Raw genomic sequence first — 25,272 nt, forward strand, 5'->3', positions numbered from 1 at the left:
ATTACTACTAACTATATGAGAGCAAGCTCTACGGGGTACGGATGGGTAGCACCATATTTAGATGCGTGGTTTATCAAAGGTGGATTTAGTGTTGTGGTGCAGGCGGATACCTCTAGGCAAAAGGGGCACTACGTACTTTTGTCACGGGTGTACATACCTGAGTTTTGTGGTAGTCAGGGAGACTGGACCGAGTCAAGGTCCGCAGCTTGAGGTATCAGATGGATTCAATATCGAAAATTTCCAAGGTTGAATGCAAGGTCACATGGACTCATTCGATGTTGTTTTCACGTGGTTCATGAATTGAACGTCAATAATTGAGTGGTTCATTAGTAAATTATCAAAAGCCAAGTGGATATTTAGAACCTTGGAATGTGTATGAAAATCAATCAATAGATCCATACCTAGCCCTGGAGGTATAACCTTGTAAATGCTTACAGCCTTTACCCGTGGGCCTATGTATGTACCTGAAGAAGGTTAGAATCAATTACCATGGTGCCCGAGGCTCGTCGAGATACTCAGGTCAACAGGTATCGATCTAATCCAGCATAGGTATATTCCGTTCATGTACCCGTGGACATATTGTTGCATCCGCCTCCTTGACTTTGGAGAAGCAATAACCTTAGAAACGGCATATCCTTCTTTCAAACATTTGAATGTTTGAAAGATTGAAGTTTCGGTGACATCTGGAATGATTCAATGTTGAAGATGAGCATCGCTGCTACATAAACATGCATACCTATGTAAACATTGAAGTACTGCTCTACCAAGTGCCCACATCAATTGATGCATCCAGATGTCCAGATGTCAGGTATGCTTTTCAAATGTTCAGGACGATGCGCAAAGTGCATACTAGCACTCAAGGTAGATGTGCAGTAGAAAATTCATGACTATGCATATTAGCACTGGTATATGTAATCACCGATTCAGCACTTGAGTCAACCCGGCTGCCTGTTGACGTTGAGCAGTCAATGCGGGATGATGGATACTGTACTATATATCCGTGGATGTTGAAGGTTGACATTTCAATATTCAATGTTCCAAGGTTCCGACAATTTCAAGTCTGAATGAAAATTTGAATTCTGGCTTACTATGTACATATTAATTGATGCTTGGTGTATAGATCGGCTGTCAATAAACTTTTTCTTCAGAGTGAAAGGTGTATATATTCATGTGGATGAAACCGCGTGAGGGCCAGACAAGGATCAGGACCCCAACCTGCAGCCCTTTCCCCTCACTTAGCAAGACCTATTCAAAAACATGAAATCTTACAACATTGAATTGATTGGTATCACAGCAATCACAAGTTCAAACCCAAAAAACAAATGTTCCCTCGATCTCGATCTCTCAGTCTGAGGTCAGCGACACCTATCCGAATACTGCGGCAACCTGTCCACGCGCATTCGACAGATCAAAGTAAGCTCCCAACACCCAACAATACAGAAGTACTTATTGACGCCTCCAAGCGCCCGCCAAATAACGTTTATCCCACCCATGTCATCGAACCCTGAAAAGGAACTCCGCAATCCCAGAAAACCTCCCTTTGACAGGACACCTCATCCTTGGTTTTCCCGAAACCACCCCCTTGCATGCGTGGATCGCTTCGAGATGCGCCTGGCAGCGTCTTAATGTAAGAGTCAAGATGTGACCTGTAGAATACACATGGAAAAGCCACCAAAGCGAGCAGTGACAAATGCTTGGAAAGGGAATATGTTCAAAATCTTATTTCTAAATGGGTTGCCTGCATCGTTTACGGGGGACGGAAGTATGTGCAGAGGGGAAGACGGAAACTCTGCTTGACTCGTAGATACGAGCAGGTAAGATTGAAAGTCAGTAAGGTAAAGTACAGCGAAACGGAAAGCATTTGTTCAAATCAAATCAAATCAAAACATTCAATGTTTCGAACATTCATTTGAGTCAGTGTCCAGCTAGGGCGGCCGACGCGTCGCGTTCGAGGATTCCTCACGTCGAGCTGAGTTTGGGATCGATGCCTTCATACCACGGGATAAGGGACAATTTATCCCTATCGCGGTGTTGGGGTTTAGCTGGGAGGGAGGGAAGGAGGGGGTTAATAAAAACAGTTGAGCTCGTTTCGTGTTTATTTCTATTAATCTATTCCCTCGTATACAAGGACCGCGAAGTAGCACAGACGATACTCTTTCATCCCATATTCTTGAAAAGGCCAAGTCAAGTCCGATTGTCAAGTATGTGACTCGATAAGCACTTCGAATAGAATATTTGAATGTGACGATCATGTATGCACTGTACTAACCATGCAACCAGACCCGATCATTCAACCGAGCCAGGAAAAAACATCTCAACACACAAAATGAAGCTGACAACCTTCCTCGCTGCGCTCTCGCTCTCCTCATTCGCGGCCGCAGCGCCAGTCCCTGTCTCGGGCAACGCTCCTCGAGGACTTCTTCCATCCCCCGGCGCTTTGATCGAAAAGATGTTTCCACACTCGGGTGTGCCTCAACTTGTGGGGAAGGTGGATAAAGCGACAGGAATTTGTACGTGCTGCGCTGTTCTGTACCGTGTCATGAGACATTTGAAAAGGTGAACTCGAGCTAACGCGTTCCGTTTTTATAGAAATGACGAGTATAAAGGGGATATGAAAGAACAAGAAGAGGCCACTCTAGTTGCAGACAGGAGGTGGCGAGACAATGATCAAGTTCTTGATCTGAGATTGATACCTGGAGAATCTTCAAGCGAAAACGATATTGAGGCGGAGATGAAAGTATAGGAAGCGTTGCAACGATGTGCTAGCGTGTCATACCGAATAGAATATAATATCTTTCATTCAAAGTAATTATGCTGTATAATTAGAACATGCCCTCCATATCCAGATCCAGGAACTCGGGGTTCCCAACCGCCATATCGGCAGCGTTGAGAACATCGTCAATGGCATCCATGCCAGCGGTACCCTCATCTAACCCCATATCTTGACCTATACCACCATCCATGCCCGCCGCCGCAGCAGCAGCGGCATTATCGAGCATCTGGTTAATATTCTCGGAATCGTCGTCACCAACAGCACCACCCACACCAGCAGAAGGTTCAAGATCCATGCGATCTGAAGCATCGACGCCAAGATCCATATTGTGAATGATGCTGCTTACATCGATATTTGGGACTTGAGCTGGGGGCGTAGTCAACATGCTGACGCGGCGCCAGAGACGGACAATGATCTCCGCGCGTAGTGGATCTTTCTCCGAGATCTTGGGAACATTATCGTGTTGAAGAGCTAGCGCATCACGCAAGGTCAGGATCTGGCAGCGAGGAAGAGCCTCCTTGGTTGGGTCGACGGGATGACAGCTGTTCTGGTCCACGGCGAAGGATTCAGGCATCGGGGCGCTGGTGATTGTTGCGACGATATCGAGGGCCAGGTCGCCGCTGCCGGTCTCGGTTTGCTGTTTTAGTTCATCGAGTAGGGCATTCAGGACTCGAGAAGCACCGAGGATGCGGATCCCTGCTAGTATTTGGCGATGCGAGTAGGATTGTGGTGCCATATTCATGACCGAGTTTGTACTCCACATCACAAGTGCCTGTAATGTGTTGCGGATGCTCCCTGGGAAGCCACCCACGGTTTGTGTGGACCATCCCTCCAGCTCGGAGCGGTGACAAGCACCTACTCGGCGGAAGGCAAGGTACGGCTCTAGCGCGTCTAGGATTGGTTTAATATCCGAGCGCGATTGGTGTCGAGTTCGAACATCTTTGAGACGTTCTTCGAGAGGGCGGGCAGTGATGCTGAGAACCGTATGATGGATGGCTTGCGCCTCGCCAGAGATGGAGCTTGGCTTAACCAAAGAATATAGCGTCCGTAAAGGGATTGCGGGGTCAGTCTCTGACTCCCAAATGTGATTGCCCAGCCAAGTCAAAGCGAGCACTAACGATGGCAACAAGAAGGGTTCAAGCAAATCTGGGATCACGTCAGTTCATAACCATTCATAAGCCCGCGGCGACTGTGGATTGATCTTACATTCAAGTCCTCCCTTTAATGTATCGAAATCCATCTTCCCTGATTCACATGCTCCAAGACTTTGGTCGAATAATGTAGCCACAAGAAGGTAGAATTCCTGTGGACTGCAAGATGCCATGGTCTCCTCATTGATACCCTCGGCAATGAACAGAGCGCCAATCCATCCACCTAGGTCAGTGTTCTGCTTGTCACTGAGCTCCGTCAGCTTCTGGCTGCAGGGACCTCTATCCAGAAGATTCAACAAGAAGGAGTTGCTACTGGAAATGCCAAGGTCTGACGGGCTGAGGTCATAGCGGTATTTAAAGGCAAGTACCAGTAGAAGAATGCTACCGAATTCATCATAGACCGGTTGATTCTCACTTTGTTCCTCATCCCACCGCCAGGTATCCAGAAGGTCACAGAGAGGTTGCAAAACCTGCCTCGTGGTCCTGAATAATAAGACAACATCGAGAGCTTGTGGGCGTCGGGAGAGCGCATTGCAGATGCCCTTCAACGCGATCGTCTCTCGGCCATGGCAAAGAGTAAACATGACCTAATTTAGATTTAGCCATGGACCACATTTATCACTGCTGACCTACTTACCTCGGTAATCGCACCAACGATCGCACCCGCATTACCCTCCATAGACTCAATCTCGCCAATCAATTGATCAGCACGGTCTGGGTGACTGTTGATCTGAGAAATCAGATCGTCCTTCTGATATGGGCCTCCAACAGGCAGTGTTTGCATGGGATTTTCTCCTAGAAGACGCTCAATGCTGGACTCTGGGATGAGCCTGTGAGCTGCACAGGCGAATAAGAACTCTTGGCGGGCATCTGAAAGGATGCTGTTGCCTTGCATCGAAAACATTTGGGAGAAAGAGGGAAACAAATTGGGATCCAACCGGTTTAATGCTTGGCTGACACAAATCTCCACATTTATCGGAACCATGGCAGCGGCCGTCATTGCGGCAAAAAACGCGGGCAGCTTGTTGACTAGGAATGATCTGAAAAGGAACATCGTCCGACTAGATTCATTGCGATAGACACCATTGGACAAGACATCAAAGGCAGCCGTAATCATTTCCTCGATAAGTACCTCCTGGTGGCCCTCATATCGATTGGTGAGATAATTGAGGAGCATAGAGTCATCGACCAAGGGCCGGCCGGCGAGCATGGAATTCAAATACACATAGATGCCAGCTCTAGTGTTAATGATCGGACCATCCATGACAGACCCCTCGAATTGAAGAGCATTGACATTCAAGCCATCAATGCCGGAATGATCTAATGGCTTTGAGGATTGCTCCCCATATAGATTGAATTCTTTCTGCAGTGCATCCAGCCGCTGACGCAGAGGCAACGAAACATCCACACAGAGAGGAATATAGGCGGAGAGGGCCTGGCCCAGTTTCTGTTTCAGACCCTTCATTACACCTTTTTGTGAGTCGCTGGAAAGCGTTTCCACGCCCTTGGCGGTGCCCGACAGCGCAGCAAGCAGAATCCCGATCGACTCAATTAACGAAACTGCGTCAGGGGAGCTCATCAAACCACCCATATGCTGCGGTGAGCCCATATTGTTTTTATGGGACGAAACGACCGCAAATATCCACTCTACGGTGGCAGTGTAGAGCTCCGCAGCTTCATTGGCAGACCGCGGGATGGCCCCAGTGGAGATAGAAAGCATGACGTCCCCGATGACCTTGATATCAGTCATAAGCGTAGAGGTTTTGCTCCGATTTCCGTTTTGGTCGTGAATTGAAGAATGCTTGAGCACACTCGTCAACGCCGAAGACGCCTTGATCTGGCCAGCCTTGCAAAGCCCGTCGACGTAAACAGGCAGGAGTGGATCCCAGGTGATGGTGGAGGCGCCACGCGCCTCAAGGAGCATATCGAGTAGCTCATCCTCTTTTACTGGAGAACGCGTGAGCATCAATTTGGATAAGTCTTTGAACTCGTCGACATCTACTCGATGCGCTAAACATTGGTGGAGGAAGGTCCTCCACTTTTCGGGAGACGCCACATCTTGCAGCATTTTGAGACCATGCGCATACCAGACGACAGATCAAATTATAAGATGAGTATTTATAACATCAGACTGATGCCGGGCATTCTTGCACCTGGCCGTGGATCAGGTCAAGATCATCGTCAATGATTGGGCCGAGGGATGGCGTCTGTTTGTTGGTCACGTGAACTCGTGTATGAACGATCACGTGGATTCGTGCGTATTCGATGCCAAGTTGGTTATGCCGACTGGCGAACATGTCATGATGGGGTGAAGCTCCCTTAATGTCACTACGATTGAAGCATTTTGACAAAAGGGGGTGCAACTTGGAAATAATTACCTCAAATGCATCATGTTTTTTATTACAACCCACTACTGTTTATTAGTCCAAGAAGCGTGGAAACTCATTCATGTCGAAGCGACGCGTCGCGGTACCAAAAAGTCTATGGTCAGACATCGCCTGGGTTATGGGCAAGGTCGATGAGCTCTATAAAAGGAACTTGATCAATTGTTCTACAGTACAGGCAAATCTACCTAATATGTTCAAAGAACTACAGGTCTACAGGTAGGAGAATAATTAATTGGAATACTTCATTCAATTTCATAATCGTCATGACGATCCCAAAGCAGACGAAAAGCCAAATGCTCAAAGTGGGAATATCATCAAATGCAAAAAACATAACCGGCGCCTCTATCCAAAACCCGCTCGACATAATTCGGAATAATAAAATGCGTCAAAACCGAACCTGATCACTCAGGATACAGTTATGAGGAAACAGGATCATCACTTTTTTAAAGAAAGAAACTTTTTGTGATGATGACTGATTTACCACCAGTCACCGTGGTCCTTCATGGCCTCAGCAACCTTGGTGAATCCAGCAATGTTGGATCCAGCAACGAGGGAGGGAAGGGAGCCCTCGGCGGGGGTAACGTACTCCTGAGCGGTGGCAAGACCGTTCTTGAAGCAGTCCTCCATGATGTTCTTCAGGCGGTTGTCAACCTCCTCGCGGGTCCAGTTGATGCGAGCGGAGTTCTGGGCCATCTCGAGACCGGAGACAGCGACACCACCGGCGTTGGCGGCCTTACCGGGGGCGTACCAGATGGCAGCGCCACCCTGGTTAGCCTCACGGTGGGCCTCGAAGACATCGATAGCCTCCTGGGTGGAACCCATGTTGGAACCCTCAGCGATGAACTTGCAGCCAGCGGCGATCAGGGCCTTAGCCTCGTCACCGGAGACCTCGTTCTGGGTAGCGGAGGGCAGGGCAACGTCGATGCGACCGACGATGTTGGTCCAGGGGCGAGCACCGGGGATGTACTTGAACTTGGAGCTGAAGGCAGCGGTGGAGGCGAGCTCGGCGATCTGCTTGCGCTCGACCTTGATGGCGGCGATCTGGTTGATCTCCTCCTCGGTGAAAGAGCCCTCCTCGCCGGTGAGGACGAGAGCACCCTGGGAGTCGGAGAGGGAGATGACGGAACCGCCGAGCTCGATGACCTTGAGGGCAGCGTACTGGGCAACGTTACCGGAACCGGAGATGGCGACGCGCTTGCCGGCGAAGGACTCCTTGCCGCCGGAGGCGTGCTTGATCATGTGCTCGGTGTAGTAGACGACACCGTATCCGGTGGCCTCGGGGCGGATGAGAGAACCACCCCAGCTGCCACCCTTACCGGTGAGGACACCCTCCCACTGGTTGCGGATCTTCTTGTACTGGCCGAACATGAAACCGACCTCGCGACCGGTGACACCGATATCACCAGCGGGGACATCAGTGTCCTGACCGATGTGCTTGCAGAGCTCGGTCATGAAGGAGACACAGAAGCGACGGATCTCGTTGTCGGACTTGCCCTTGGGGTCGAAGTCGGAACCACCCTTACCACCACCCATGTTGAGGCCAGTCAAGGCATTCTTGAAGATCTGCTCGAAACCGAGGAACTTCAGGATGGAAAGGTTGACGGAAGGGTGGAAACGGAGACCACCCTTGTAGGGGCCAAGAGCGGAGTTGAACTGGACACGGAAACCGCGGTTGATTTGGACCTAGATGGCGATCGATTGTCAGCCGGAATGCGCTTCCAAGGTTTTGGGGTAAGAAAAAGAGAGAGAAAAAAAAAGTTACTTGTAACTTTAAATTTTTTTTTCTTTCCCTTTTTCCATTCTCAATGACGACATACATTGCCAGCATCATCCTCCCAGACAACACGGAACTGAACAATGCGCTCAGGGACGGAGACAACCTGGAGGGCCTTGCGGTACTCAGGCTTCTTCTGGAAGAGGGTGGAGTTCTCGAGGGTGGAAGCAAGCTCTGTTCGGGAAAACGATATGATTAGCTGAGAACTTGCCGAAAGTCCACTTGCCGAGGAAGCCGAATGGATAAAGGATTAAGTCGGGGAGATAGAACCCGATCAGAAAAGATAATGGAGGGGCAATGGAGGGGTATTGGAGGGGCAATCCCAATGTTGGAGGGGTAGTAAAAAAGAAATCATTTGATTTCAGATACGGAATGATAAAAGTCACATACCCTTGTAGGCCTGCTCGAACTCGGGCTCGGAGGGGAGGTTCTGGGCAGTCATTATGGCTGATATATTTTGAAATCGACTCTTGGATTGACCTTCGGGTATATATTGATCTTTAGATCAAGTTGTATTAAGATGGGAAGGTAAGAGCGTAGGTGAAGGAAAGGAAAGAAAAGACGGGAAAGCCAGAATTATATATACAGGTGATGACCGAAGAGCAATGGAGTGGGGTAGGAGAAAGGACCGGAGTCGGACGAGAGAATCCGGACAACGTGACGGGGAAGGAAGAACGGGAGTTGAATGGAGAGAGCGATGGTTGCACAGCGAATACCCGGGCAGTTTCTTGGGAGGATTGGACATGGTCTGGTTTCCGTGGGAAGAACGTCCGAAGTTCGGGGGGTCCACTTGGCTCAGAGCTGAGTTCATTGGAGTTTCTAATTTTTATCTTATGCTTTAAGGTCACAGAAATATGGGCTTATCTTGCTGGTGGCGGCACACTCTACTTAGCTCCCGCTAATCACAGTCACCGAATGGTCATTCCCGCTGGGCTCCACCATCTTCCACTTTGCTCGTTCCGTGTCAAATTCGTGAAGTCGTTAATTGATGGGGAATTATCGGATCGGTCCTCTCCGACTTGACGATAATTGGCCTTGGCTAACTGAAAAAAATAAAAATTCCCCTAATCAAGCCTTCATGGATTGGACTTTATTTCCCATGTCTTCTTCTCTTATGTCGTATAGACCACGGTGGTAGTAAGAATTTCCTACAATGTAACCTAGCAACTTTGGAAAGAGCGAAAAGAAAAAAAAAAAAGACCCTCGAAATGCGGAGAACGGAACACGATGCATGACGCAGTGATATATGCCAGGATCCTCTCAATCCCAATATGCTGTACACTCTATATACATCTCAGGAGATTTACCTTTTTGAACCAATTTTCTCATTTCATTATTTTTCCACTCCGCCACCGACTTCCTACTTCGGAGCCAAGACTGGGAAGAGGGCGCAAGGCGTCACGTGACCCTGTCCTGCAAGCGGCGAATCACACATTCTACCGTGTCCCCCACCACCTTATCTACTAACTTTGTCAATTCTTTTTCATAACCGTTTGACTCACAGGAAATCATGCTGCCTTTTCACTGGTAAATACTCGTCAATACTTTGGTTATCGCCTCCCCGGCCATTTCCCCCTAAATTTCCGAATATTAAATCCCAATCTCGGCATTTCTCCCCACAAGCCTTCCGTGAGGGTGGAGGGGTAAAATAGAGGGGGCTGAAGGGCTGAAGAGGGGTTCACCTCCAGAGAGGATCTGGAGACCATCATTCTTATACTCGGTTTATCCGCGGAGCCAATTTCCAACCTTTTAGAAGAATCAATATTGTATTAACTTGAGTGTTTGTATACTACTAGTAATCAATGAAGTAAACAACCATGCACCCACGGGTGCATGCTCACGCATGCACTAGCGCTGGCATTGTTATCCGGGGCTTGACTTTGTCAGGCACAGATATCGTGTGCCAAGGATCCCTATCAACCCTATTTGCTGTGCCCGAGCGTCGGAACCTTCAAGTTAGTGTGCACCCCGGTGAGTGGGTTAGGCTGGGGAACACGCTCAATATCGGCGGCAACGGCGTCCAACACTCTTGCCACTGGGGATTGTTGTCATTTTGCCGGTTGCCTTCTTATTGACCACGTATTCTATACTCTCAAACTCTCCTTCTAGTTTACTTCTTTTTTTACTTTTCCTTCCCCTCATTGCACACCAATCCCCCCTCAAAAGACCGGCATGAGGCTGATATTGCCTTTTGCCTTCTACCCCTTCGCCTCCAAATAATCCGCATGGTTGCCTTTTACAAGTGCACGTGTTATAATCCGATTGACTACTATAACTAAAGAACAAACTTCTCAAGCAATAAATATGGTGGCAAAGAAGAAATCACCCCGCTATTAATTGATAGACTTCACTGCTGTATGGGGTAGTTAAGATGCGCGTAGCACATGCCAATCTCACCACAACCTTTGCACTTGCAACCACCACAACAAAAGAACCAGCCGACAACGGAGACCCCCTGTAGTCCATATGCAAACTACTGCAATGTCCAGATTTCCCGGTTCCCCGAACAAAAGGCGGGACCAAACCCTCTTTGGAAAGATGGAACGAGTTCCGATTTGGATCCCAATCTAGCTAAGCTTCTATCTAGTCTCTGCTGACTGGGACTAGCTTCCTCAACCCTGGTTAGTGGACACATGGTACGTGCCCAGGTGCTACTTACTGCACGTGCGCTAATCTTATCAATCTTTGGTCCTAATTGGTACATTTAGTGTGTCAGGGTTTGTTGCATTTGGCTGGATGGCATATATAATAAGGTTTGATTTAGGCTATTTGAGGCTCTTTGCATATTTGAGCAAGTACATCATTTATGGCCTGCCATTCACCAGATTCACCGCTTAATTGATTATCGTGGACATTCTGATACACTGCACATGTTGCGCTTTGTACTCCCAAGGTTATGGGTTTGGATGTTGGTATGGTCTTCTTTCCTACCACACTGCTTGTCAAAAATGCCACAGCCCGCTTTAAAAATTCCATAGCATTCGACGCGTTTCAAAGCGACTTGGTTATTATTTGAATCAAGTAGTGATTTGGATCTTGTCAACCATAGCGTAAATATCATCCAAACTAGAGCGCTCCTCGGGCCTATCTCTGGTACAAGCTTCCAAAACAGCATCCAGAGGAGGGGGAACAGGCCACTCCACCGCAATCGTTACCGGGACGTTACCGGGACGTTTCCGTATACCATACCTTTTATCAGATAACCGAGGTCATAAATGTCCGATTTCTCAGTCCAGCCAGTATCCAAAACCGGCTCGCGAGAGATCTCAGGAGCCAGACGATTACCCTAACGACCCTCGAGATCGCATATAAGCACGCGAGATGTATCAGAAGAGAAGACGATGTTATCGATGCGAATATCACGATGGATAATCCCAAGTGAATGAAGCCCTTTCATCCCGGAGATTATCTGCAGAATCCAATCTTTGTAGACTGCAAGGGGATAAATATGGCCTAAAACGTATCGAGGCTTGAACTTCTCGAAAACCAGCTCCCCACCTGGCGACTTTCCTTGTAACTGAATGATATGCGATGATTTTGGCACTCCTAGGCAAGTATCACCTTGGCATTTAAGTAGATTCCGGATCTCGCTCTTATATTTGCCCTTTTTGACAAAATTTTTGCTAGCATCAACTTCGACTATAGGTAGTGAGGCAATAATTATATCAGTACCTCAGAGTCATCGTCTAGCTTTGGAAGTGGTGGTACATCCTCCAGGAGGCGTATCTGGTCACTGATGATTTCATGGTTGCCATGGTTGCTATCATTAACTGAGTCGGGCAGATTTCAGTGTAGGCGGAGGATATCACCAGACAAAGTGCCGGGAATATCAGCTAGCAGGATAGAATGGTGCTCATACCAATACGGGTAGCAAAACACACCATCAACCATTTCCAACCTGAGATCGATTACCCGTCGACCACCGGCAGGACCCAAGTTGGACTGAGCTTTTTTCCCCTCGTAATCAGCTCTCAGCTGCTGAACTTTCTGAGTAAAAGGATCGTTGGGTGATTGGCTCATCAGTACTGGTAGAGGGGGATTTTGCGGTAAAATCGCGAGGTATTCTTTACTCGACAGGAAGGCTTTGCGGAGGCGAAAGATACCAAGAGGAAGTCCGAATATTGGCACCAAGCCGCAGGCTTACTACCTAATACATAATGGGTAGTAGTGCTAGATCTACCCCCCTTTCTATTATCGAGAAACTCTTGAAGAACGGCGAACAACTGAAACTCGGTGTCAGCGGCGTACAGAGTCAGCAGAGCCGCATGATCTTCTTCTTACTACCCAAACGGCAGAAGTTCCTTTCGGAATTTGCGCGTCAATCCACTCAAAAAATCCATTCGTCAACAACATGTCGCCCGCCAGACCTTACCGTTTAGGATGTGGGATTTGAACGGAGACTCAAAGGCGTGAATGAGAGTTCTCCTGTTACATGGGTACATAAGGATCATTCACTTCACTTCAATGTGTTGACTCTCCAGGGCTCTTTTCTCTAGGCTTCTTTCAACAGTCACCCTCTCATATTTCTATCGAGTTCTTCTCATAGATTGCTTCTGGTAATGAAGATGACCTCCCTGTAATCCCCTCGCGCCGGCCCTGCCACTTCCCTGTCGTGCATGGGAGTATGCTCTCGAGGAGGAAACAGGTCAATAACAGCACATGCCGCAAAGTTCATGCTGTTTCTTTTCTTTGGGGGGTTTAATATACAACTCACAATCCAAACTTGGATCTGATCAAAACCAATTGAAAACAAATTGGAACTCAACATGGATACAAACATTCCAGAGTGTCTATCTTCCTTCTTCCCGAGTGAGTGATCACCCAGTCCAAGTCGCTCGAATATACTTCTAATGCGCTACTCAGCAAAGTCTACTTACCCCGAATCAGCCACGACATCTGGAGGATGACCCACCAGTACACTTTGAGTACAGTTAAGACCTGTCTTTGGCGAGAGTGACTACAGGAATATAAAGGGAGCACTATCATCATCAAAAATAGTGGATTCCATCAACGTACATCAATATCAAGCCCACCAAAATCGCAACTCTGGCCCGGCCCCAAACCCCACAAGCCGCAAGCGTTCCTAGCCTAGACCTAGCGCCCGCAGGGGAGCCCACATCACCAAACTACCCCAGACTCACCCATGCATGAGATATGAGATCCAGCTTAAATTTTACATAAACTTCACGCAATATGATATCCAAAAAGTGATCCAGAACCAGCCACGTGCATTCAAAAAATGTGGAGTAAACATTCTAGTTAAATCTTTATTTTTTCGACAGGTGTGTCTGCTTAGCCACAGTGGCTGGTGCCCGATGCGCATTGTGAGACACGGATCAAAGCGCAGGGCATCGGCGGTCTCCGCAGTGTCTTCCATTCCGACACATCGAGGGATGATAGGGCGATCAGCCTAGTTGAAGTACACCCGAGGTCTGCAGGTAGTTTCCCTATCATAGGAGCACCTGAGGGGAGGCGGACGGCATCGGGGATTTGACACATAAAATTACTCGATATTGTCGTCTTCAAATTAGTACTGTATACCTAATATATAAGTACATCTACCAGCACTGAGTCCTATCGACTGAAGTGAACGTGTATGGAAAGAGGGGGTATTACCTAGATGTCTTCCCGCATACATAACGTCAGTGGCAAAACATCCATGGATACATATGTGCATGTATACTACGAATGTTTCCAAGGTTGTATAGTACGTGTCTGTAGGTAGTAGGTTTAATGTTGTGAAATGAGTCCTTGCTTGATTCTGGAACTGTTGGAAGAAATGCCTCATTGTTACTTCATTTCCAAGGCGATTTACGAATTGATTAATTCTTTCCTGGGCACGTTCCTAGTGAAGTGGTAGCGGGGTTGAGCGGTGACGGAAAGTTGATAGATCACTTCTTATTCTGGTGCCGCCTCGGCTAAATTTCTAGAAGTAAATGATTTGGAATCATGAGTTACTGCATCTATGATTTGTAGATTTATGCCATTCACTCGCCTCACTATGCACGAGGATAGATTTGGATGAAGCGGCAAGGTGTACGCATTTTTCTTTTCTGGAATCGTGATGCAATAAATAAAGTATATGCACGCTCTGCTTATCTGTGCATTGTTGGGAGTCAGGTTTGAAGTAAGGTCTTACCGCTATTGCTCATTGCAATATTTGATTATTATACATGAGGTCATGAAGAGTTCCAAAGTTGAAGTCAAATTTGCCGGGACTGATCTATGACAGCATCCACGAGGATGTCGTCTCGTGTTCTTCCACGGGCAGTCATAGATACAGTCTTTAGCGTAGATTAAAAAGATACTCCGAACCTATTTTGACCGAATAAGCCGTACTTTGGACTTTTATTTACCCAACAGCGCTATTAGCGACCGGCTAACCCAAATCATCAACTCCGGCGGCTCATCAGGTAGCAGTGCAGAAAGAAAGTGAAAATAGCGCGGACAATTCGTCCTGCCGCATAATCCAAGTCAATTTGCGTCAGAGCGCTAGAGCCTGGGCCTCTGATAGTTTCTCCAAGTTCCATAGAGTCGGGACGGAATAATTCTTCCCAGTTGAAAGGGGGTGGTGGGTGGGGGAGGGAGAATTCGAAGCTCGCTAAGCGCTTGCAGATTGAAATATTGATCTCCATTCCACCCCGAGCCTCAATACATATTGTACAAGTAAAAGATGAAGGAAGATGGGACCACCTTGCGGGAAATAGGATTAAACCTTGCGCCCCCTGGCGCCATTAACGATCCATCTCGAAACCCAAATATCCTCGTGCATATCCTGGAATTCGGCCCGCAGTATCTTGCAGAGCGTATTATTAAATGCCGAGTTTACAGCGCGAAAGGTGTAACCCGGAGACAAAAGCCGATGTAAAGAAAAACCGGATGTTGGAGATGCCTTGCATTATTTTCAATTGCCAAAAATAATACTCCGTGGGTACTCTGTGGATAATGCATCCGATCGGCGGTTACAGTTCCCGCGCGGTTTGTTGTGGCCCCCCTAGGGATTAATTAGTAGGGGGGGGGTTTTTTTTTTGGAAAGTTGTGAGAACCAAAGCCCCTGAGAATGAAAAGGAAAATCAACAGATAAATGGAATAAATGACCAAATGCAGTACACATGCAAGTACATGCAGTAGCAACGCACACGCGATCATACTCCGTAATCACTGCGCAAAGAAACCCCATATTAACCTGTCATGGTAAAGTGGATCTCGATGCCCTCCGCATGTGGCAAATTAGGGAGTCCGGAGTTAATCAGAATGACCATCGTCAGCTTCAGATTGAAAGGCAAAACAGAGAAAGAATGACAAAAGAAGTTTAAACATGAAAAATAATACTGGGAATTGAAGGAACCACCATTGTTCAATGTCCAAGTTGAATATCCCATACCCCTGGGACTGGAGTCATGGATTTCGTGCAGCTGACAAGACCCGCAATGCTCGCCTCGACTCTAGAAAAAAGGGGAAAGAACTGCCCAAACAAGTTACGATCAAGCATTTTCACCATGACCACAATATTTCGTAATAAATGTGGAGCACCACTCACAGCTCCAGTGATCGGCTCTGTCACTTGCTCATCTTGGGGTCCCTGTGATGGTGGGTAACATAAGGTCGTAGCTTCTAAGAGGTTAAGTTGCTAAAGAGGGTAAGTAAGAAAGGACTCACAGCTCGATGGGTGGTCCCTGCTCGCGTCTGACTTGAGATCCCAGATCGTGTTCTAGTGACGCCATTTGAAGGACCCGAGCGCGATTGTTTTTTTAGTTTTGAATAGTTCGTAAAGTAAGAGATCTGATCTTGCAGGGGGGGGGGATTGAATACGGCTGGCTTTTTGAAGCGCCTGCTGAATAAGATCGATGGATCAAATCTGCAATTTATTTTTTTCTCCCTGTCTCTTTCGTATATTTTCCGAACAAGACCGAGTTCATTGGGTAGCGCCACACGCGATCGCAAACTAAGCTATCGGTTCTTAGGAGGTATCCAGCAGCGCCCCCCTCTTTGCCTCTCTCCCTTTGCCTCCCTGTTTTGGCTTTGATTTTAATTTATTTGATATTTTGTATTTTGGATATTTACAACCTTGGAAATATTTCCAGTGTTTTCTTCTTTTCTTGTTCTTCAGGGGAAGGGGGAAAGAACAGAGAAATTAAGAATTTAGAAAGCTATTGGAAAAGGTATGGAATATTCCTTACGTGAGGCAAAGTGGTATGCTAACCACGAGCCCTTTCTCCAGACATCTGGAACCATTTGAAGCGCAGTGATGTGCAGATCAGGGCACATGGCCAATATATTCCAAGTGGGGGAAAGTAACATTTGAAGCATCTGACCAGTCATCTTTTCTTATAATTGAAATGTTCATAACTCAAGTGTCCTCGTGGACGCTTAATTCCAATCATGACTAGGCACCTTGCAGCGACAACCTTCGGGGTCTAGCATAATTCACCCCGAACAGGTAGGACCTAGGTAGTTAAGGGCCCCTTTTTTGGATAACCCTGATCCCGGTGATGAGAAAATCCTCGATGCCTGATATGTCTTTGGGCATCGAATGAAGGAGCGAAATATGATAAAAATAAATTTATAAATTTATAAAAGAAAAAAAAAAAAAAGGGAATAATACTTACGAGACCTCGGCAGAGAAAAGAGGAGAATAAGATAAAAAATAGAAATCAAAAAATAGAAATCAAAAAATAGAAAATTAAAAAAAAGGGGAGAGCTAGAAAGGGTAAGGGTGATTAGAATCGACGCCGTCTTGATTCTTGGAACCAATGAGGAGTGGCAAACGGGGGTATGAGATCTGTCTATATGTGCAAGGATAACTTCCCCAGTAGATATCCCAGTAATCATCACAGTGGTCACTTATGAAAAGTCCCGTGGAACGAAGAACCAGGAACCAGGAACTAAGTCAAGCTGAACCGTACTCTAGATCGTCTCCACTGAGAAAAAAGAGTAAGATCTGATGTTTGGAAGTGATTGGCCTAACCGGATAGACCCGTTCTGATGGATCCGATTCAAAAACCAAAAATACTCCGTATACATCGAACTGCACTTTTCCCTTTTTTTTTTTTCTATGAACGTTCCAGAATAAAGTTTCCTTGCGATCTTCATTTCTGTCCCTTGAGCCCTTTTAACTATATCGACTTCTCTTCCCTCTTCCCTACTACTCTCCTCTTTCCCTTCCTTCTTCATCTCCCACTCAACATGTATGTCAGCTATTTCTTTACTTCATAAGATCAATGGGTCTTCATCATCACATTACCCATCTCTTTCCCCTTACCTGAGCAGGCATCTTGTCATGAGTCGCTGCCCTAAATGGTCCTTTCCTGATCGATGTCCATAAACAAGCCCCAATCTGGCCGAGGACTCGGCGCCATCAGAGACCTGTTCCGCTCTGCTCCCCCGCCTTCCCCTTCCTCTCCTTCCTCCCGACGCCGAGTGTCCGTACTGGTTCGTCGAGGTAGGGATCTCTTTTCAAACAAGTAACACTTCCCTTTTTCCCATTCCCCTCCCTTCCTCTCCTCCCTCTTTCCTTTATGACGTTCTCCCTCTCAGTTTTGACTGGTTCTACCGGACTTTCATTTGGGGCTGGTTGGTTCAGATGCGGCTTTTGGGAGCCGAAATCGACCCCACTGAGACCCAAACGGAAACCCCGAAGCGCCAAACTCTCACACCCCTCCCCTTCTCTCAGGAAAAAAAAACCGTGAAAAAAACACACCAAAACAAAGAGGAACGCCTAGCTAAGAATATGAACCCATCAAAAACAGACAGCCAGTAGAACCTCCCAAATATCCATCACCACCTATGAATTCCCAACCACATTTTGATCCGGCCATCATGTCGGGCCTGGCCGGCGCCCCGGGAAGAGCAGAGGACAACTTCGACATCTTCGAATGGTACCCATGCTATCAGAGCTGTCAGCGCTACTTTTTGGACCAGGCTCAACACAGCGTCCCCGTCCAAGCGCTATCCGCCTTTTTGAATATCCGACTCCCCTTCCAGCGACAAACCCCCATCTTGAATTCGACCTCAACCCCGAACTCGAACTCGCATTCTAATCCGTCAGCAGCCGGGTTGGGCCATCAACCTCCACCAAGCCCACCCGCTGCCTCGTTAATTCCTTACATTCGCCGTTTAGTCGCCACCGGAATGGATTTCCCGGGCGTCTTGCATGGATTCTTTGGTGATGATTGGGGCAGCGGAGTTGGACCTTTGCATGAGCAGGAACGTCGCAACTATCTATTTGCTGCGAAGAGCGGAGGCTGGGCTGGAGTGAAGAAAGACTACGACATGTCACCGTTGGAGACGATCCCATTCTTGCGCCCGCTACAGGGGCCCTTGGACGCTGAGATTGAAGCCGCCGAGCGCAGTTGGAGTGAATGGCTCGCCATGGAAGACTGGATGGTTGGACCGCGTGCACCAGATGTTCTCAGGGACTCTTCTTCTCAGAACTCGCGACCTCGAAGTTCACGCGGGTGAGAAGTACAAAAATTATCATTACCGCGGCTCCCTTTCTCTTGCATGGTTCCCTCCTTTTTTTCTTTCATCTCTCTGATATGATTTTGATCTCCATTGAGTTCTCAGCCCATTGGTCTCTCTTGTCCAGCGATTGAATCTTTTCTTCTCAACCCTCTCTTTTTCATTGTCGACTCTCCAAAGCGTCTTTCCCCCATACAGCATTACTACAAAGATTTTGTACCGAGGTTGAAGTTGTCTGCATGACATCTGAGCATCATTTCTCGGTGGTTTCAGCGCATTTACAGGGGATCTAATTTATGTGGCTGTTATCCAAAACTAGACCTGATGGATATATGCATCTATACCTTTTCCATACCAATGAAACATTACTTATACCCAATCAAACTGCATCCAGGCCTGCATTCGCACCACGGTATGATCAGTTCGATAAAAGTACCTAGCCAATCCTCCACAGAGCGCTTGATTTGAATGCATAGTACCCGGGAAAGCAAAAAATACGGTAAACCGATTTCAACCCCCCTCCAGTTCTCATTCGCATTTTTGGAACGCGCTTCGGATCCAGCCAGCTGGGACGCCCTAAGTGATTTCATTCACCTCAGAACAGGGAAAATCAAAGCCAAAAAAAGGGATTTTTCCAAATGATTTCCAACCGCTTACAGGTTGATTATTCCTACAATCCGTGGACGTCATCTCGGCCGGGTCTCCAAGTTGTCTCGGCACCGGAGTCGAGAGCAAAAGGGTAATCTTGAGTGTCAATCATTTCTACTCCGCCAATCCGTGAACCGTGCTAGCGTCAAGGTTTTTTTATTTTTTTATTTTTATTTCTTTTCTTTGAACTCCCCTTCTTGTCCCTTCTTTCGACTGGCTACAGACAAATAAGAATCGAGGAAAAAAGAAAGGAAAATGTCTCCCCTGTTGCAGCCCCACTAGTTTGTGCTTTGTGCTTTTGTGCTTTTCCGCTGTGGACACCCCAGAATCCAGATCCCACATGTATTCTGGGTCCAAGGTTGGCTTATTTGGCTTAGGCTGAGTCTTGACCATGTCCCTTGTCCCTTGGTGGAGAATGGTATCCCCCCTATCAAAGGAATCGGGTTATAAGGAGACCAGTTACGCATACGGGGGACTGGGATTGGTTTGATTTATTCTTATTTTTCTCAACTTGTAAAGCTTTCGCGGTTCGTTTAATATCTGGTTCGCAAGATTCGTTCCAGATCGAACACATCTCTGGAACCGTCCGTACCACAACCAAACATCATGCCCCTGAAAACGTTTAAAAAAAAAACCAATTAAAAAAAAAAGACTCGAAAATCACGACAAGAACCCCTAGCATAATCTTCAAGTTGGAATCGCGGCATGGAAAAAAGATATCCAAAATCGCCACCAACCACAGTAAAACCCCTACAACATCCAACCCACAAGCTCTAGAACAGAACCCGGAGGACAGGCCAAACCCGGACTATTCAATTTAAATCTATACTCCATACCCAGCACCACTCTAGGCACATATGTGAAAAACCCAGTCCACAATACGGAGTACATATAGGGATCTGAATCCGAATCCCGATAGCCCCCCCCAACCCCCAAACAATCCCACCAACCAACAAGCAAGTTCCAAGTCGACAGCAGATCCGTGCCGTGTGCTTGACGTTTTGTGTTTGTGGCGTGGCTGAAAGACTCCCCTTAGTGCGTGAACTAGTTATAGTTTGGCCGCTAATTATTAATTCGGCGCCTATCCTGCCGTCCTTCCACGCCTATTGGTCTCCTCGCAGTTGATCGCAGGAAATTTCGCAAATTTTAATTCTCCGAGATCATCAGTTACGAGCTTGGCAAGCCTGTACTAGGTGATAATGCATGCTGACTCGATGCGTGGAATCGCGAGGTTTCAGATCACCATGGATCGCCGCGAGGCTCAATGTTGAGTGAGTGCTGCAGGGCTTCTTTCTCTGTTCCGTACGGGTACACATCAATTGTAGGGCTCTGGTCGAAAGTGGGGGGGTATTGAAATACCTTTGGAACATTTGAACCTTAGAATGTGCCTGTGTCTGCTGCACTATGTACGTATGTGCTATACTACCTAACCCCCTTTTTTACAGCGTCTTGCGGAATACATTTCCTTTACGCCGTGCGTACGCTTTACGAAATGTTAATTGTGCTTGGTGCTTTTCCAAGGTTCTTGTTTCTTCCCCCCCACCCCACACACACATCCCTGTCTGGCTCTGGCTCGCCTTGCTCCGTACATCCATGTGGAATGGAGATCTACAGATCGGACGAACAAATATATGTAAAAAGTAGAGTAATCATTAATTGAAATGTCTTAAATTTCTATTTATTTCCAATCCTGAGTGTCCTTCACCCCTGAAACAAGCTTACTCCGAATCCCAGACCCAAATCTTCAATGTTTCGGCCGATTGATCAAAGTGGACTGCAGATCGGTACTTTCCTTGCCTTCGCATGCAGGAAATGATATCGATTCGATCGCCCGATTAAATTCTATCGTGGCTTTATTCGATCCTCGAAAAAAAGTACGACATGTGGCTTTGATCATCCACCCCTCAAGTACACATGCATTATGTACTTCGGCGTTCAATATTTCCAGACTTGAACAGTACCTACACGGTACCTACCCCCAGGGCTGTTGTGTTGCACTGGAAACTTCCCAGCACCAGACTCGACTCACCGGTTCAATATTGATCCACACGCATACCCACAACTGCCCGTCCATCTTGCAAGACACAAAACAAAACTAGTTGACGGATAACTAGTTACTCCGTCCTTAGTCTAGTCAAGTCTGGAAGCTAAGTTAAGTTACCTGTCAAGAACGGTCTCGTCGCCGTTTTATCCGAAGTGGATCGTACCAGTGTCCTGAGGAATGAACATGAACAAGAACAAACCCCTCTTCAACAACCATGGTTCTTGCAGCTGAAACACGAGAAAATCTTGGGTGCCGACTCCATCGTCTCCATTAACGCCTGTTTCGCGCGATCACCCGGGTATAGTTCGGGAAGGGGACAGAAAAGCCCTATGTAGCGTACTTGGTGGGTTTGTTCTTTTTTCTTTTTGGCCCTAGTCGGCTTTCGGGTTGGCGGCTTGGACTCCGGGCTTCGTGCCGGGATTGCGATTTTGTGTGCGTGGGGCGGGCCGCTTAGTCAGTTTGGTGATTGCACTCACTTACTGAGAAGAGCGCACCGTCACTTAGAGGAAGGGAGTCTGGTAGTCAAAATGCGCAGACTTCAAAAGATCGTTATCAAATGCTCATTCAACGTTGAGTTGATTATGAGTTCTACTCACTTCTCGCTTTACTTTCAGGTTCACTTCTCTCGCTTTATTGTCTGTCTCCAATAGCTAGTTGCACGAGAGTACGGTACTTCCCGATTAGGATTGGTATACACCCGTCGACCCCTCCGCTACTACCTTTCTTGCTACTATTTTTTATTGTTCACTATATTTTTATTGTTCTCGTTTGAAAATTGAATGTGTTATGAATACATTCCCGAAGTGAAGGGGCAAACGTATAAATAACTCAATGTTGGTTTCTCCTGCTCGTCTCGTCATGCTTCCAAGCTTGTTTCTACCAAAGACCGTCGATGAACTATAGCAATTTCTCCACTTTCAAGGTTCTCAATAGCAACCCCTCAAATTTCAAGGTTGAGGTCACGTCCTTGAAGATCCTACAAACCCGGAGAAGAATACGACGAGCGCGGCACTGGTCACCAGGAAAATGTCGTCTCAAGACTGGTGCATCCTGTGCTTGGAACATAACGAGGAATTCAGCGATATCTTCCCCCTACTGATACACCTCAAGCAGCGCCACCATTTCCAAATTGCTCTACATGTCATGCCCTATTCCCCCGAAGGGCCACAACCTGATACAGACTGGGTGTGCCACGAGTGTTATCCATGCTGCAGGAAGACAGGCGATCTTGCCATATGGAAACACATCTGGGAAGATCATTTCATGGCCTTAGACTGTCTGTTCGGCAGAGCAGAGAATGCATCCAGCAATCTCGATGCCGGCTTTGAGGGCTGACCAGCTGGACCTGGCAGCGAGCTGCGCATGAGCTGAGAAGCCAGAACATTGGCGTGAAAATAAAGTGGTAATGACTCGTCCTGATATTGCATTTGCAACGTCAAATCTCGCTTGACTCGCTCGCTAACCCGTGCAGTGATGATCACCGAATAAGCGTTCAAAGGGTCTTCCGCTACCTGACATAGGATATGAAATCTCTTGGCCTTTGTTATCACGAAACAACCCTCAACGCCAACGTTACGCCAGATATGCGCCTACATGGATACACCGATGCGACTAAGACAGGTCCGCATACCGCAGTCTGTCTCTCCAAATCAGGATTCAGGGTACGTCTTCAAATTGGCCGGTGCCGCCATCTCGTGGCAATCTCGCAAACAAACCGCCGTCACCCTCAGTTCCAAACATCTGGAGAGAGCGAATACATGGCACAAGCTCATGCCATACAGGAGTACAACGTTGAAGTGGCTTCTACTCCTACTGAGCGACAACCTCATCAGTGACGTCAAATCCTTATTAAAGATCAAGGATATGGGCGATCCAACCAAGTTCCTAGGCTCGTACATTACAAAGACTGAGCATGAAGGCGAGTACAGCATCGAACTCGATCAAGCTCAATATGCTCGAGACCTGCTATCAGTTGAAAGAATGGAAGATGCAAAGCCGACAAAAGTGCCGGCTACAATTGGAACAACCCTTCCGATGACGCAAGACGACATCAACGAGGAACAACGCCGAAACGATGATGAGATCGAGCAATTGAGGTCTCGAGTCGGCAAATTGGGATGGTTGTCATGAAGACTAGTCCAGACCTGTTCTATGTCGCTGGAATGCTGCAAAGAGCAGTGACCTTCCCGTTGAAAGATGCGTTGAGACTGTCTAAGCAGGTCTTGCGTTATGTAACAGGGAAAACAACACTGGGTCTGCAGTTCAACAATATGAAGCCAGGGGGTGTCAGTCTGAGCAGAGAGAAACTTAATATGACAGGTCTGGTCAGTTACCTCGATGCATGACATGCAAACGACATGCTGTTAAGGAAGTCTATTGAAGGATTCATCTTCTTCCTCAATGGTACGCCAATCTCATGGTCTTCGAAGACACAAGAGTTAGTGCCGCCATCTACAACATGAGGTTGTCCTTTCCTTCCTGTTTCCTCTTCTCCTTTTCTCTTTCTCCCCTGTCTGTGTTCTTCTCGAGTTCAGGGCCTTAAAACAATTACGTTGTTTTTGATTGCCACATCACATTAAATTCCACTACAAGCGATAAAAGGTCTTAGCAGTGAACTGCTGCCTCGTCTACATTTCAACGGCATCCATGGCCGCTGAATCTCATTGACTTACTAAGCCCCTCGCAGTTGCACCCTTTCGCCGTTTTGTTCAATTAATTGGATTGTCATCCAGTTAGAACCGCCTTTTATTGCAGTTTCTATGCCTTGTTCGCGGCTTTAACTGCACTTTGCAGCGCATGTTTAGATAGTTGTTAGGGACTCGATGACTTTGAGTATGGTGGCAGTCTTAAACCCAGTCTTCCAAATGAACAAAAACATTGACCAAAATCTCAAGCACTCAATCCACACATAGCAACAATAATATCAATCGTCTTTCGGCATGACCCTTTACTCCCAGTATACCCCAGCCAGCCACGCCCAAAACCCGCCATCGCAACCATCGTGGTAGTGGTAGTGGTAGTGGTAGTCCCAACAGCCCGCGGACCCTCGCCAGAATCATCAAAAGAATACCATATGTGCCGCTCCTCAACGTTCCAAATAGGCCGACCTCCCGCACGATAGATTTGCGGTGCACGCCCATCAAGCATACCACCCTCGGGACCGCCCTCAGCCGCAGGATTGAACTCAAATCTCCTATGTTGACGGAACAAGCCCGAGGTCCAACTCAGTCCCGCCCTGGCGAAAAAAGGTGCGATATGCTCGGGGTCGACTCTGTAGAACTCGCACGCCGTGATGCAAATACCGCCGTAGTAAACGAAGGCCAGGACAATGTCCCAGTAGAAGGTGTTTTTGGGCAATGCCAGTTCGCTGTCTGCAACGATGAGAATTGTTGTTGGGTCTTCGATGAGGGCTGGGAGCGCGGTTATGTGGCGGGCTGTCTTGACTTCGATTTTGGTTTCGAGTAGACTCATCAACCGGTACCAGCGTTGATAGAAGGTACTGGTCTCTGGTGAGCCGGTGTGAAAGATTATTAGGCGGGGTGGGGGCTCGTGGGGGGACATGTTGTTGGTCGTTGTGCAAATGGTTTGAGATTGCTGCGAGGGTCCACGGATATTCGCGCTCAACGGCAAGTTATTCACGGCAATGGTTTGTCGAACGTGAAAGTGGTTCGAGTCTATGAAGCGAAGAAGTTTGTGAGTTGAAATATTCTGCGAGTCGAATCAGTCTGTGAGCTTAAACCATGAACTCTGCGAATCGAAGGAATTTACGAAAGTTTGAATTTTGACCTCAGGAGCTTGTCAATATCCATGGATGTAGTATCAGTCTTTCAACGGGAGAACTCTGTGCACATATGAGCAATCGAGCTTGGTGAACGGTATAGATGAGGAATCTGGGAATGGTATGAAGGTGCCAAGGTTCTAAATTTGGTAGTGGCGATAAACGGGGTTGAAGATGCATGTCTACCGATGTGAGATAGATGAGGGTAAGCACCTGGACATCATCAGAAGACACCTAGGCAGGTGCCTACTATTAG

The 25,272-nt window shown here is 47.4% G+C and overlaps 7 protein-coding genes across 7 annotated transcripts; 4 read left to right on the top strand and 3 right to left on the bottom strand.

Moving 5' to 3' along the window:
- Positions 1-2,326: 2,326 nt before the first annotated feature.
- Positions 2,327-2,743, top strand: N7466_004292 (uncharacterized protein; the record flags this gene model as incomplete). The annotated part of the gene is made up of 2 exons (XM_057163689.1): positions 2,327-2,556; positions 2,590-2,743. 2 exons carry the CDS (start codon positions 2,327-2,329, stop codon positions 2,741-2,743), a joined length of 384 nt encoding a protein of 127 aa, XP_057022370.1.
- A 79-nt stretch (positions 2,744-2,822) lies between these two features.
- nut1 (putative RNA polymerase II mediator complex subunit Nut1) lies at positions 2,823-5,992 on the bottom strand (the record flags this gene model as incomplete). Its single annotated transcript, XM_057163690.1, has 3 exons — positions 2,823-3,919; positions 3,980-4,511; positions 4,562-5,992. The coding sequence occupies 3 exons, from the start codon at positions 5,990-5,992 to the stop codon at positions 2,823-2,825; spliced, it is 3,060 nt and encodes a 1,019-aa protein (XP_057022371.1).
- Positions 5,993-6,788: 796 nt separating this feature from the next.
- Positions 6,789-8,555, bottom strand: N7466_004294 (glutamate dehydrogenase; the record flags this gene model as incomplete). The annotated part of the gene is made up of 3 exons (XM_057163691.1): positions 8,476-8,555; positions 8,129-8,259; positions 6,789-7,994 (listed from the first exon to the last, which is right to left on the bottom strand). Exons 1-3 carry the CDS (start codon positions 8,525-8,527, stop codon positions 6,789-6,791), a joined length of 1,389 nt encoding a protein of 462 aa, XP_057022372.1. The 5' UTR covers positions 8,528-8,555.
- Positions 8,556-17,871: 9,316 nt separating this feature from the next.
- Positions 17,872-18,546, top strand: N7466_004295 (uncharacterized protein; the record flags this gene model as incomplete). The annotated part of the gene is made up of 1 exon (XM_057163692.1): positions 17,872-18,546. The coding sequence occupies one exon, from the start codon at positions 17,872-17,874 to the stop codon at positions 18,544-18,546; it is 675 nt and encodes a 224-aa protein (XP_057022373.1).
- A 3,718-nt stretch (positions 18,547-22,264) lies between these two features.
- On the top strand, positions 22,265-22,573 carry N7466_004296 (uncharacterized protein; the record flags this gene model as incomplete). Its single annotated transcript, XM_057163693.1, has 1 exon — positions 22,265-22,573. The coding sequence occupies one exon, from the start codon at positions 22,265-22,267 to the stop codon at positions 22,571-22,573; it is 309 nt and encodes a 102-aa protein (XP_057022374.1).
- A 258-nt stretch (positions 22,574-22,831) lies between these two features.
- On the top strand, positions 22,832-23,368 carry N7466_004297 (uncharacterized protein; the record flags this gene model as incomplete). The annotated part of the gene is made up of 1 exon (XM_057163694.1): positions 22,832-23,368. The coding sequence occupies one exon, from the start codon at positions 22,832-22,834 to the stop codon at positions 23,366-23,368; it is 537 nt and encodes a 178-aa protein (XP_057022375.1).
- Positions 23,369-24,127: 759 nt separating this feature from the next.
- On the bottom strand, positions 24,128-24,799 carry N7466_004298 (uncharacterized protein; the record flags this gene model as incomplete). The annotated part of the gene is made up of 1 exon (XM_057163695.1): positions 24,128-24,799. The coding sequence occupies one exon, from the start codon at positions 24,797-24,799 to the stop codon at positions 24,128-24,130; it is 672 nt and encodes a 223-aa protein (XP_057022376.1).
- Positions 24,800-25,272: the final 473 nt, after the last annotated feature.

This window comes from Penicillium verhagenii (assembly GCF_028828195.1).
Source record: "Penicillium verhagenii strain IBT 33310 chromosome Unknown utg000005l_segment0_segment0, whole genome shotgun sequence".
Classification (NCBI taxonomy): domain Eukaryota; kingdom Fungi; phylum Ascomycota; class Eurotiomycetes; order Eurotiales; family Aspergillaceae; genus Penicillium; species Penicillium verhagenii.